Source organism: Berghia stephanieae, chromosome 7, assembly GCF_034508935.2.
Source record: "Berghia stephanieae isolate SIO BIC M18660-M18661 chromosome 7, UCSD_Bste_1.3, whole genome shotgun sequence".
Taxonomy (NCBI): Eukaryota; Metazoa; Mollusca; class Gastropoda; order Nudibranchia; family Aeolidiidae; genus Berghia; species Berghia stephanieae.
In genome coordinates, this window is record NC_088366.1 from 26119763 (window position 1) to 26134920 (window position 15158).

Here is a 15158-nt window from a genome sequence, read left to right on the forward strand (position 1 = left end):
TAATTATAGAAGCAAAGACCTATGAAGGCTGGACATAACACAAGAGTCAAGGAAAACCACTGGCATACTGGACACTTGATTAGTATTATTGACACCATGATTAGGGCATTCCATACCAGACCTGCCACAAGTGGCAAATTAAAAAAAAAATATATTGTATATCATTTTTATAGGCGAAAGTGGAGGAATCCAAATTCGAGAGAGAAAAAATCGGTATCAAGGCACAAATCTTTTTTTTTTTAACTTTAATTGATATGACTTATCACTTTAAACACTTTAGAAGTGATGTAGTGTAAATCTGTTTTATTATTTAATTTAACTATTTCTGAGCAAAAATACAATATTTTTGTTTTTAATGTATAAAAAATCTGGCTCCTGTATAAAAATAAATAAGCCCCAATTTGACCAAATCTGAACCCCCAAAATTTGTTATTGCAAAACACGCAATAACTTTTAGACAACAATGTAATTTTTGTAATGGGTATTTTATGTTATAGATAGCGTCAAAATATGGTTATTATACTACGTGACGCTTTATAGTAATAATCTAAAAGCAAAGTTATAGAGAATATAAGCATACAAATTGTGAAGTCAATAACAAAATTTAAAACATAAACCCCTAAAGAAAATCACATTATTAATTGATTAAATAAATCGGTTTTGACGGATTGTTTACATATAATAAAGGCCTGACACTTCCCTCTAAAGGCACGGTAGTTCATGAGTTCCACATAGACAGAAGAAAAGGTGAAAGATCGAATAATAAACATGCTCATCTTTCTCTGATCTGAGAACTCTAAATTAAAAGATCTTATTATAAAAACAATCAGTTTCTATCGTTATTAAATTCTATACTTCAAAATGAAAAACAAACAAACAAATAAATAAATAAATAGAAAGAAAGATAAAAATGAAATTATTGGAAAAGAAGTTAATAACAAATATTTCAATTGAAGCTGTTTACAAGATAAAATGGTTAAACTTCATGAACTTTTTTAAAAAGCTGCTTTGTACAATTTGAGCTATTGTGAAGTAGACAAAATCTTTCTAATAAACAAACCTATACAACAACAACAAAAAAAAAGAAAAAAAAGATAAAAACTAAAAACGTACGAGTACATTCGCTCAGAACCATTAAAAAACAAATCTACAAACAATTAATCTAATGACCTAGTATGGAAAGTCGCCATGTCAATGTTTTTACCATTTTTGAGTGACTTGCAAAACGTGTAATTCTAGTTCAAAAACCGAGCAACAATCCACAAAAACATGTGGGTCATGATGAGAGGTTAGTGTAAAAGAAATAGATACATGGATAGAATGACAGATAGATGGCTGGCTGGATGGATAAATAGATAGATAAATAGATAGATAGATAGATAGATAGATAGATAGATAGATAGATAGATAGATAGATAGATAGATAGATAGATAGATAGATAGATAGATAGATAGATAGATAGATAGATAGATAGATACATGGATCAGAGAGAGGGAGGGGGTAGGTGATCAAAAACCAGTGTTTGAATTATACGTGTCATCTTTATATATATATTATCTTTTGCTTTGCTTTAGTAAAAGACAAAATGGCGCCAGAGAAGGGAGAGGGGGTCGGTGGAAGAGAGTGAGAGAGGGGGGGGGGGGGGATTATATATATATATATATATATATGAGTTGTGTGTGTGTGTGTGTGTGGGAGAGAGAGAGAAGAGAAAGAGAGAGAGGAGAGAGGAGAGAGTGAGAGAGAGGAGAGAGAGAGAGAGAGAGAGAGAGAGAGAGAGAGAGAGAGAGAGAGAGAGAGAGAGAGAGAGAGAGGAGTGGGGAACATACAATAATTGCAAAGATATTTTTTTAATGCCACGACTAGGATGAGAAGGGAGTTATGTAGTACGTTTGAAAAATAAATAAATAAACGGATTTAAAAAAAAAAAATTTTTAATAAAGCAGATATAATGTTTTGAAGAAAACTGGACATATAAATATTTTCAAAAATAAATTTTATCAATGATAGCAGTTTAACACATGAAACATAAGATAAAGTTGATAAGATAACTCAATGGATAGCAATGAAGACATTTAAATTTGTTTACAGTACACTTAAGTCATTGAATCCGATTAAACAATAAATAGATAGAGAGAGAGAAGGGGGGAGAGAGAGGGGGGGGAGAGAGAGAGGGAGAGGGAAAGAGAGAGAGAGAGAGAGAGAGAGAGAGAGAGAGAGAGAGAGAGAGAGAGAGAGAGAGAGAGAGAGAGAGAGAGAGAGAGATTGTTTTTGTTTGTTTTTAAGGGTTTTACGGCGCTTGCAACACAATATGGTTAAATCAGCGCCAGTAAAAAGGAAGAAAATGGGTTAGTAAAAAGTTCTAGAATTAGAATTAAACCCCCAAATAGCAAACAGATTTAGATACCAAGAGCTCACTATCAAAGAAGTACTTAGTTTGAGATCACTAAAAGTCTCATCCAGACACTAGCAAAGGTCCCACTAAGAAGAATACACTCACATGTTTTACAAAGCATATATAAAATAAAGAAAACATAATGTAGTGCATAAAACAGAGAAATGATTTACAAGGAAAAAAATATCATCTCCCAAATACATTTGACTGTTTCCCTCTAAGCCAGGCAGGCATCCGGTCAGGACCAGGACAAAACCAAGTAATCTCATTCCAAGACAAAGACAGAAAGCACACTGGAAAACAGATATAGACGGATAGAAGACGCAGTAAGTACCTCCCTGCCCACTATGGGAGGAGGTCAGGAACCCCACCCAGAGAGAAAGAGAGAGAGAGAGAGAGAGAGAGAGAGAGAGAGAGAGAGAGTGTGTGTGTGTGTGTGTGTGTGTGTGTGTGTGTGTGTGTGTGTGTGTGAGTGTGTGTGTGAACATGCTTTTGTTACCGATAAGAGCAGTAGATAGGGTTGGAATAATGGGAGGGGATCGAGTTGAAACAATGCCTTACTTAATGAAAACAAAATCTTACGGAGAGGTTAAAATCAACAGCAAGAACTGTAAATTTTCAAAACCATACACGGCTGTCAAGGCAATGCCAGTAAAACAGAATCAGGTTAATGATATTTAATAAATCAGAATTTCAATTTGAACACCAAGATTATTTTCAGTTCAGTCCAGTTGTCAAATTCCAAAAATAACTAATAATAATAATAATAATAATAATAATAATAATAATAATAATAATAATAATAATAATAATAATAATAATAATAATAATAATAATAATCCTTTCTTTAAAAAATATAGCATTGTGGAGAACATTGTGCTTATTTGAGTCAATAAAAAAATTGATACAGCGCCCAACTCTACTGAAAGATTGAAAAATAGAAATGTATTTTTTACAGAAAGATAAACAGATAACTTGATTTCCTTTTATAATTTAAAGTCAGTTTGAAAGTTCGTTAAGTCAAACAGATATCATAAAAAATTTACCGAAGACACTAACACACTCATGGCCACACCTTAAACTCTATCTGTCCAGTAGAGTCCTTACTTCCGTTGTGTTGATTTAGCGGTGATCAGTGTTGTTATGTAGTAGTAGTGTGTTCTCATTGCGTGTATGTTTATGTGTGCCTGTGTGTGTGGTGTATATTTGTGTGTGTATGTGTGTTTTGGAATGTGGTTGCGCGGAAGAAAAAAAAAAATGGGGGGGGGGGGGGGGGGGTGTCCATCAAGTAGAGAAATTCGGAGGGGGAGGGGTGTTTGCTAGGAACTGTCAGATTGGCGTTTTTCAGCAAATCGTGGCATTCATAGTGATATAATTCACTTGATCACATAACGGTATTCGGATTTACAGAAATTTTAAACAAGTTTCACCGATTAACAACATCAACTAATATTACTGCTGATATTACTGTCGTTTTTATGCCATCGATGTTATAATTATTGCCCTGGGAAATATTTAGTTAAACGTTTCGGTAAACTGTCAATTGGTTCTGTCTAGCTTCTACGCCAAACAAACCAAAAGTAGACAGATTCGGGGACTTGATATTTATCGCGTCCCCTTCAGATTTTCATTTGACCTCACATAAGTTAAGTAAAGGGGAGACATTCCGAAAGCTCCTACATCCCCAGTATTCATTCAATTTGTATTTTCACCGTTGATCTTTTGTCAGGCATTTATTTATTCAATTTGTCATCATATAAAAGCGTTTTAAAAACTCTAGAACAAACCTTGACAGATTTGTGAAAGTTTAAAATTTCCTAATTTGACCATTGTTTTGATTCTCGGCCGCCATTTTAATTTGTGGAGTATTGAAGGTAGTGCAAAGCACTCCCAAGTAAAGCGTGGTAAAGACTTGCGACTTATTGATATTGATATATACTGACTGTTAAACTAAAATCATGCCGAATAAAGCATGGCAGCGACGACAAGCACATCGATTAAAATGTGCATCTAATCGTAATCAAGCTAATCAAGAAAATGATTCTGGCAATATCGAATGAAAATAGTTCTTTCCCTGCGAAATTGCGGGCTTTTTACTAGTAATAATAATAATAATAATAATAATAATAATAATAATAATAATAATAATAATAATAATAATAATAATAATAATAATAATAATAATAATAATCAAAATAATAATAATAATAAATTACAAACACTTTAAAAGACTGATCTTCATTTAACAAAAACATATTTCAAGTATCAATCATGATGCAACCAGAGACCCCTTTAAATTTGGCTCACAGGAATTTAAGACACCACCCAGAGGAAATTCAATGCCAAAAGAGGAATTTCCGTATACAAGAAAAGGGAATTGCGATGGTATTTCGCATTGTGTTTACATATTGTATAACTCTCAATAGATAGCTAATTAGAACTAAATTATGATATATAAACACAATGCCAAATACAATCACAAAGTTTCCATATTTCAAATGAAGTGAAGCTCTAAAACCGAAGTGATTATAGTACCGGTGGTAATGATGATGAGTGTTGGTGGTGGTAGTAGTAGTGGTAATGATGATGTGGTAGTGGTGGTGGTTGAAGTATTAGTGGTAATGATGATGATGTGGTGGTGGTGGTTGTAGAAGTCGTAGTAGTAGTAGTAGTAGTAGTAGTAGTAGTAGTAGTAGTAGTAGTAGTAGTAGTAGGGATGACGATGTGGTTGTGGTGGTTGTAGTAGGAGTGGTAGTGATGATGTGGTGGCGGTGGTGTTGTAGTAGCAGTGGTAGTGATGATGTGGTGGTGGTGGTTGTAGTAGTAGTGGTGGTAGTGATGAAGATGAGGTGGTGGTGGTGCTTGCAGTAGTAGTGGTAGTGATGATGATGTGATGGTGGTTGTAGTAGTGGTGTTAGTGATGAGGATGGTGGTTGTAGTTGTAGCAGTGGTGGTAGTGATGATGATGTGGTGGTGGTTGTAGTAGTGGTGGAGTGATGATATGGTGGTGATGGTGGTTGTATCACAAATGGTAGTGATGATGATGTTGTAGTGGTGGTTGTAGTCGAAGTGGTAGTGATGATCATGTGGTGGTGGTTGTAGTAGTAGTATTAGTGGTAGTGATGATGATGTGGTGGTGGTGGTTGTAGTAGCAGTGGTAATGATGATGTGGTGGTGGTGGTGGTGGTATTGTAGTAGTAGTGGTAGTGATGGTGTGGTGGTGGTGGTTGTAGTAATAGTGGTGGTAGTTGCAGTGATGATGATGCGGTGGTGGTGGTTGCAGTAGTAGTAGTAGTTGCAGTGATGATGATGTGGTTGTGGTGGTTGTAGTAGTAGTGGTAGTAATGATGTTATTGTGGTGGTTGTAGTAGTAGTGGTAATGATGATGTAGTAGTGGTGGTGGTGGTTGTTGTAGTAGTAGTGGTAGTGATGATGATGTGGTCATGGTTGTAGTAGTAGAGGTCGTGATGATGATGTAGTAGTGGTGGTTGTAGGAGTAGTGGTAGTGATGATGATATGGTGGTGGGTGTAGTAGTATTAGTGGTAGTGATGATGATGTGGTGGTGATGGTTGTAGTAGTAGTGGTAATGATGATGTGGTGGTGGTGGTGATGGTGGTATTGTAGTAGTAGTGGTAGTGATGATGTGGTGGTGGTGATTGCAGTAGTAGTGTTAGTGATGATGTGGTGGTGGTGGTGGTGGTGGTGGTTGTAGTAATAGCAGTAATGATGATGTGGTTGTGGTGGTTGTAGTAGTAGTGGTAGTGATGATGTGGTGGTGGTAGTTGTAGTAGTAGCAGTAATGATGATGTGGTTGTGGTGGTTGTAGTAGTAGTGGTAGTAATGATGTGATGGTGGTAGTTGTAGTAGTAGTGGTAATGATGATGTGGTGGTGGTGGTTGTAGTAGTAGCTACCTGTCTGAGATCAGTGGAGGTTAATGATATAAGGCAATGCCGTGTCCAATGGGGGCAATTATGGATATTTATGGTCTTATGGTATGTTGGAATAGCGGAGAAAACAATAACAACCTCTTTCACTTATTATTTTCATTTGAAAAATCAGTTGTTTCTATAAAAACATCAGTCCAAATTTGATCTTATAGTTTTGTTGTTTTTTTGTTGTTTTTTTTAAACGCATTGTAGTTTGTAGCTACTAATTTTTAAGTGCTTGTGAATTTTGATGCACTTAAAAATTTTGGTATTCAAAACTCATCACCAGTATTGCATGGATTTGACTTGAATTAAAATCAAAACTAAATGTGTACATCTGTGTTCTTGTGACGTATTAGCACTTGATTTTTATTATATATTTTTAGTTTCGTCAAATGGGTTCGGATACTGCTTACGATCAAAACAATGACAATACACATTGCATAACTAGTATACCCTGTGTAAGAATTAAAAATACACATTCTAAGGTTTTTGAGAATGATTTCTCTCAAGCACTGTAATCATGGGTCTAACCACTCCCCCTTTTGCTGCCAACTTGAAAACCCTAGAGTAACAACACCCTTGGATAACGACAATTTTCTGGTCCCGGGCGATGTCGTTATCCAGGGGTTGCACTGTAGTAGTTAGGATAAAATGGTGTGGGAACTGGAACGAATTTGGCAGTAGGTCAAAGTTTAGTTGTCACTTTAAGAAAAAAAAATGTTTTGGAGGAGTCAGATGAGATCTAGTCCTTAAAACTAAATACTCAATTTCAATTAGAAAATGTATGGCTGTGACTGTCTGATTCCTGACCGTCTGCTGATCATCACAATCACTGATGATGCAATAATAATGGGTGTGTGAGTGAGCAGTGAAACACAAACCTACCCTCCAGCTCTGATGGAGGTAATGAGCTGAAGAGAGAGTAGTAGAGTGGTATTAGAGTAGTATTTAGTATTAATAAAAAGTGCGAGTGCGAGGCATTAGAAATCAGTAGTGACATTTTAGTGACAAAAATGATGTCATGGGGGTTGGGTGTGAAAAAACACAGAGAGAGAGAGAGAGAGAGAGAGAGAGAGAGAGAGAGAGAGAGAGAGAGAGAGAGAGAGAGAGAGAGAGAGAGAGAGAGAGAGCAGTCATCTCTTACCAACTGCAGGAGGGTCGTAAGAATCTCCCAGAAGGATTTCTGGGGCCGAATATGCCAACGATCCGCATGATGTTTCTAATTTCTTTCCTGGTGCAAACACATTGCTGAATCCAAAATCTGTCAATTTCACTTGTCCTAATTTATCGAAGAATACAACATTTTCAGGCTTCAAATCCCTGTGAACCACATGAAGTCTATGACAATAAGTAATTGCTTCCACAATTTGTCGGAAATATTTTTTCGCGAGGGCCTCATTTAGACCCGAGTCGTGTCGCATAATGTAATCATACATGTCCCCATCTCCAAGTTCAAGAATGAGATAGAGTTTTGTTTGGGTGTCGATAACTTCGTACAACCTGACAACATTTGGGTGCTGCACTAGTTTCATACATCGCACCTCCTGGAAGAGATGGGACCTGGACATGTCATCAAGCTTCTGTTTATCGATGACTTTGACAGCAACTTTTTCTCCGGTAAAAACATGTCTCGCGAGTTTGACTACAGCAAAATGACCCTGTCCGATCGTTTCCTCGAGATCATACAAACCGGCAATTTTGCCATCGTATCCACTTTTAGTCTTTCTCCCCGCCATCCCACTCACACGGGGGTACTTGGTGAAGTCGATTAATTTCCTAATGTAACATTTTTTACACTTTTCATCATAACATATCCTCAGAAATGAGCAATAACAACAGTGGTATCCATCGTAATCTCTGGAGACACTGAGCAGCCATTTTTTATCTCAGCCACACGCGCAGCTTCATTGCGCATAACGTAAGGTCATGTGACCTAAGTAATAAAAATAAATTTGGATACCTAAAATAATGTAGCGAGGAATGTCACCGACCTTTCTTTTATCTCTTTGAAGTTACATCAAAGACTCCAACGAGAGTGACACAGTCCGCGAAGTCGTGAGGCTCACACTATGTTTTATAATACAGGAGAGGTTTACTTCGTGGAAAGAGTGCTTGTTGAGTTTGAAGTCTCTCGAACAGACAGAATTGTTGTTTTAAATATCTAAAACACAAACGGGTTTTGGTTAAAAAATCTAAACGATAACAGGTGGAGTTAAATGTTACTCTCCTACTATAATATAATATTACGATCTTAGCACTTGCGCAGTAACAGAGATGCGTCTCAGGTTAAATGAAGCCCGAAAGAGCTACATCCCTCCTATTGTTTGCGTGATATATATATATATATATATATATATATATATATATATATATATGAAGAATGATAGATAATAGAGAGAGAGAGAGAGAGAGAGAGAGAGAGAGAGAGAGAGAGACTATGTCAAGTTAGGATAAAATGGAAGTCATATGTAATAGGGCTACAAATACCTGATTGTCAGTCTGTTTGTGTGTTTGTTAATTTTAAACCAGGTTTCGTAGCTCTCAAATACCTGGGTGTCATTCTGTTTGTGGGTTCGTTAATTTTAAACTATCATTCGTAACTCTCACATACCTGGTTGTCAGTGTGTATGTTAGTGAGATTTGAACCAGGGACCGTAGCATTGTACTATGTGTTTGATGGAATGTCGGATTGTGTTACCACGCTACTCTCTCTCTCTCTCTCTCTCTCTCTCTCTCTCTCTCTCTCTCTCTCTCTCTCTCTCGGTTTTGGCCCTCCTGGATCTAAGTGCGGCGTTCGACACGATAGACCATTCGAGTTTTACAGAGCGTCTCTCCAGACCGTTTGGATTGTTTGGATCAGAGTTAAAATGGTTTGATTCCTACTGTATCGGCCCCACACAAACAATTCAAGTAAAAGGAATAAAATCGGATATTTTTGCCATTGACTCTGGTGTGCCCCATGGATCTGTTCTGGGTCCCATTCTCTACACTTTATACACTCAACCATTGGGAGGTGTTATAAGTCACCACAGTGTTACGTACCATATGTACGCTGATGACACACAGTCGGCAAAACCAAACGAAATTAAAGAGATACTGAAATCGATGGAGAACTGCATTGGAGATAAGAACTGGAGGATGGTAGCTAACAAACTGAAAATGAACGATGAGAAAACAGAACTCCTATTATGTAACCCTAAAAATAACAATTAATTGTGAACAAGGCCTTTCGATTTGTATTGATGTGAAAATTGCGTTTTCAAAAAAGGCCAGAAACCTGGGAATTTATTTCAGCAGTGGCATGTCCATGGAATATCATGTGACACAACTTTGCAAAGCACTGTACTGTGAAATTTGCCGTATTGGCCAACTTTCGGCATTTTAAAAATCAAAATTCATTAAAGACTTGAATCTGCTTTTGTTTTTACTCATTTGGACTATTGTAATTCACTCCTGTCTAATTCCCCATGTTTCTTAATTGATAAACTGCAGCGATTTCAAAATCAAGCTCCTAGAATAGTTATAAGAAGAAGTAAGAGAGAACCCACGACTTCGATGCTTTTGTCTTTACACTGGCTTCCCATTATTGCCAATGTGCTCTTTAAGGTTGGAGTCATTTGTTTTAAATGTTTTCACGGGAGCGTCCCTGCTTATCTCAATGATCTCGTCGAACCATACGTTCCGTCCCGTGCAATGAGATCAGGTGATCATCTCCTGCTTAACTCACTCAATCCTAGAGATTTTGCTACTTTTCAAAATTGGAAGAAATGTATTTAAAATGTGCATGTCCATAAATAGTATTATTCAACTATCATTAACTTGTAACAATTAAAAACATTAGCTTTAATACTACGCCTATAATTTGTCTCAGAAAAATGTAATAAATAGACATGGGGTAAAAGTAACCCGGGTAAACTACGGATATAGTCGGTGTCAGGGTTGAGTGAGTTAAAGTGCCGAAAAAGGGTAAAAAAACTTTCTGACAGATCCTTTAGTCACTTTGCACCGCTTTTCTGGAACAATATACCCCTATCACTTCGTGGCGTCCCTACTTAACTCGCTTTCAAGAAGCATTTTAAAACTTATTTATTTCGAGAATTCTTACTTTATTAGTTATTTTATTTGAGCAGACGATGATCACAGGAATACGCCACGTTTTATATATTATATATATATATATTATATATATATATATTATATATATAATATATATATATATATATATATATATATATATATATATATATATATATATATATATATATATATATATATATATATATATAATTTTATTTTATTTATTTCTTTATCTAAAAAAAAATTATAATGTGTTATATATAGGTAGATGGTTGGATGGTGGAAGGTTTATGTGTTTGTATGTTAGTGCATGCGCGCGCGCGTGTGTGTGTGTGTGTGTGTATGTGAAAGATAGATAGATAGATAGATAGATAGATAGATAGATAGATAGAGAGAGAGAGAGAGAGAGAGAGAGAGAGAGAGAGAGAGATATGAATGGATTGGTGCAATTGTTATGCGCCTAGAGCTTTATTGTATGGAGGATTGGGCGCAATATAAATAAATTTCATTATTATCATTATTATTATTATTAACATCGTTGTCCCTGTCCGAAAAAAAAATATGTAATACCGCCAGGCGTCATGTCCCGCCCTAAATGTTAAGTGTTGCTGTTGTCCAGGGACCGTTTGTAAAGCGCTTTGAGCGCGTTTAGTAGATATTGCGCTTTATATAAAAAGAAATGAAACGGCTAAAATCTAAATATTCTTGGCCTGGCAGAGATGAGATGGAAAGAGCAGGGAACCATGTCAAAACAAGAAAACAACACGACATATAAGATCATATGGAGTGGTGGAACCTCTTTCCAAAAAGGAGTAGGGATGATCTTAGACCAACAATCAACCAAATTTTACAAAGGGCACGTAGCAATCTCAGACAGAGTTTTGCTGGTTAAGTAAGAGGACCTGTAGTTGACACCAATATTATTCAAGTTTATGCACCAACAGAAGAGGCGACAGTGCAGATATGACAGAGTTTTACATTCACTAGACAAAGCAAAACGATGTGTAAATCACAAGAAGTCCTTATGTAATGGGGGACCTAAATGCTAAGATTGGCAGAGGCAGAGATGGTGACATAATCGGACCACATGGATCGGAGACAGAATGAACGAGGAAACATCTGGGCAGATTGGTGTGAACAAATTAAATTAATGATTTCAAACACCTGGTTTCAACAACACCCAAGAAGAACCTGGACATGGCAATCACCAGGGGACAGAGCAGGAACCAGATAGACTTTATAGCGTATCATCAAGATTCAGAATGGCATATTAATTGCAAAACTACCCAGGCGCCGATGTAGACAGTGACCATGTCCAGTTGTTTGTACAGTAAGGATAAAGTTTAAAGCTATTCAGAGAACAGCTGGTAGAATAAAGAGGGATTACAGGTTATGCAAAGGACAATGGCATACAAACAAAAATGAGAGAAGATTTGAAAATGCATCATGATACAAAGCCAAAGTGAACCTGATAACGAAAAATGTGAAAAAACAATTTGATATATTCCAAAAGTGTGTCAAAGCAACTGCAGAAAAGCATTTACCAATAGCTCAAATAAACAGCAAAAAGGAATGGATGACAAATGAAATTCTAAACCTATTTGAAGAAAGACGAAAATGCAACAGAGGTGTCATGGTCTCAAGTGAGTAAAGAGCTACTCGACTATGCATAAAGATCTATGTAGAATGAGGCCCCAGAATTTACTAGTTACTATAAATGAAAAACAATTAACGATTTGTTTACAATGAAATAAAAATAATGATGAAATTTAATTAAAAGAGATAAACAGTGATCGTGGCAGTTACAAATAGAGGTATGAATATTTTACGTAACTTATGATAATATGTCAGGTTCGTAAGTTTACGTTTCCAGGCAGTTGATGGGCTTGGATGATCTATTCCTCTGATAACAGGATTGGACTCGTAAAATTCCACTTCCAGGCAATTGGTAAGAGGTTATAGTGTAGTCTTTTGACAGCGGGCTTGGGTTTGATCCTTGAAGATTATACAATCAAAGTTAAAAGCTCCGGCGTCTTAATGGTGTAGATATAATATCTACAAAGTCCCAAAAGATAAAAATCTTCCAGTATATATATAGGAATAGAGCGACTGGCCGTCCGGCATAGATTGTGGAGAGAAAGTGAGTGTAGAGTGTTAGACCTATCAGCTTTTATAATAAGTGGCTACGTGACAGAATGTAGAACGAAAAGTATTCACTAATTAGAAATTAATTCGAGGGAAGGCTATAAAAGGAAAGACGATCTAATATTAGAAGGTAAAGTTTATCTAAGCCTACCGAAATATAACTGGAGTGAGATGAATTCAGTTCTTAATAAAATAAAATTTAATAAGATAATTGTGAACAATCTTTACTGTGACACCCCCCACCCACGTTTAAAATATACTCTTTAACCATTATGGGAAAGATAGATTTTACAAACGGAAGTAAATTTACTATCATGATACTCTAGCATTAATCCATTGTTATGATTTGTGCTACAATTAAATTATTTATTAACTAGACATGGAAATGTATATATTAACGTAGGTATATGAATGGACGACAATAACAATGAAAGATTGTGATTACAAATCATTGTGATGAACGACATGATGGCAATGTAATTACAAATCATTGTGATAAACAATAGTGATGGCAATGAAGCATGATTTAAGTCGATGATATGAAGGTAATTTTCTGAATGAAATGAATGAAAATGTAAATGGAATATTGACATTTCAATTATTAATCATAAATGAGTGAAAATTCATAACAATAATAGATAAAGAGAAGATTTCCCAAATCATGAATGGGTATGGTATATATATCCAAACAATACTCAATGTTACATTAAGTTGGGTCATCATGTTTACAAATAAAATTATCGAAATTGTGCGTTCTGATTTGGCATAGTTTGCGAGGTAACTAACAGTATGCATGGGAGGTTAAGTTATACCCTTCTCATGTGTTTATACTAATCGAGAAAGTAGGTCGGCGTGAATATTTTCACAGCCTGGTATGTGAGAGATACTGAAAGAGTAATTTTGCAAAAATAGACTCCACCTTAGTACTCTACTATTATTCATTTTGTTATTTCTTATGTACGTGAGTGGTTTATGGTCCGTTTCGACCACAAACTCTTTTAGCAGTAGATATCTGCTGAATGTCTTTAAAGCAAAGACGATGGCTAGACCTTCACGCTCTATTACAGAGTATCGTGATTCTCTGTCCAATAATTTTCTGCTTGCATAGAAGCAAGGCATTAGAGTTCCCTCATGCTCCTGCAATAGTACACCTGCGATGCCCTTATCAGACGCGTCAGTTCTTACAACGAATTCTTTTGATATGTCGGGTAATTTAAGAATTGGTTCTGAACAGAGTAATGCCTTTAATTGTTTAAAGCTATTCTGACACACTTCTGTCCAAACAATTTTGTTCGGTGACCCATTCTTTGTCAGATTTGTTAGCGGTGTCGCGATGTGCGCGAAGTTGTAAATGTATTTCCTGTAAAAATTTAGGAGCCCAAGTACTTTGCGCACTTCTTTTTTTTGTCTTAGGTGGTTGCAATTGTGCGATTTTTGTTTGTTTTTCTGTCTCGGGTGTCTGTGTCCCATGACCAACGGTATGATTGATCCTGCATTTGAAGTTTCGATATTAGTAAACATAGGTTGCGACACTGTGTCTCTATCAAAATACTTTTTTAGCATATTTGCATGGAATGTCTTTGTTGTGTTGTTAATTTTAATCTCGTAATTAACATTAGATTTTACTGCTGTTATTTTGAATGGTCCTTTCCATGTAGCTAAAAGTTTACTCGAGTCATCGGGTAAGAGTATTAGTACTTTGTCACCAATCTCAAATTTTCTTGACTTGCTTTTTCGATCGGAGTATTCCTTGTATTTCTCTGCTTTTTTAGTGACGGATTCCTGTGCTAGCTTACATGTGTCCTCTATTCTGTCTTTCAGGTTTCTTACATATTCGTAAGCAAACATAATTTCGTTATTGTCCTCCTCATTCCCTTTACAAATGTCGGCTACTATATTGAACGGGCCGCGAGGTGATCGTCCATACATCAACTCAAATGGGGAGTAGCCTGTAGATTCTTGGGGTATTTCTCTATATGCAAATAGGATTGCTGGTAAGTATCTGTCCCAATCATCTGGTTTTTCTGCTGACACTTTTCTTAACATATTCTTTAGAGTGCCATTAAATCTTTCACAAAGACCATTTGCTTGGGGGTGGTAGGGAGTTGTGAATGAGTGTTGGATTCCATGAGTTTCATGGTTTCATGCATCATATGTGATGTAAATTGGGGTCCATTGTCCGACAGTATCTCATTTGGTATGCCTATTCTGGTAAAAATTGTCATCAATGCTTCAGCTATGTGATCCGATGTAGTTGATTTCAATGCTATCGCTTCTGGCCACCTGGTTGCGTAATCGACTAGTGTTAGTATGTGTGTATGGTTTCTATCTGATTTTGTTAAAGGGCCTATAATGTCAATTGCAATTTTTTGAAAAACTTTTTCAATAACTGGGGTTGTCTCTAATGGCAATCTCGGTATTCTGCCTTTTGCGACTCTTCTTTGGCATGTGTCACACGATTTCACATATTCTCGGACGTCTTTAGTAATTCCAGGCCATGTGAAATTCTCGGATATTCTCTTCAATGTGGAAGAGCTCCCAAGATGTCCAGAAGTTATTGAATCGTGCGCTATTCCAAGGATTTTGTTTCTGTAAATACTCGGCGTGAC

The 15158-nt window shown here is 36.3% G+C and overlaps 1 protein-coding gene across 5 annotated transcripts in view; it reads right to left on the reverse strand.

Moving 5' to 3' along the window:
* LOC144976953 (uncharacterized) overlaps positions 1–8257 on the reverse strand; it is a 46751-nt gene extending 38494 nt beyond the window's left edge. For 4 of the 5 annotated variants that reach the window (XM_078921597.1, XM_078921596.1, XM_078921595.1 and 1 more), the window contains exon 1: positions 7472–8238. In XM_078921597.1, coding sequence (XP_078777723.1) covers positions 7472–8063 — 592 coding nt within the window. In that variant the 5' untranslated portion in view covers positions 8064–8238. Of the gene's footprint in view, positions 1–7471 lie in introns of all 5 variants that reach the window. The other variant, XM_078921593.1, reaches the window with a different exon arrangement.
* Positions 8258–15158: the final 6901 nt, after the last annotated feature.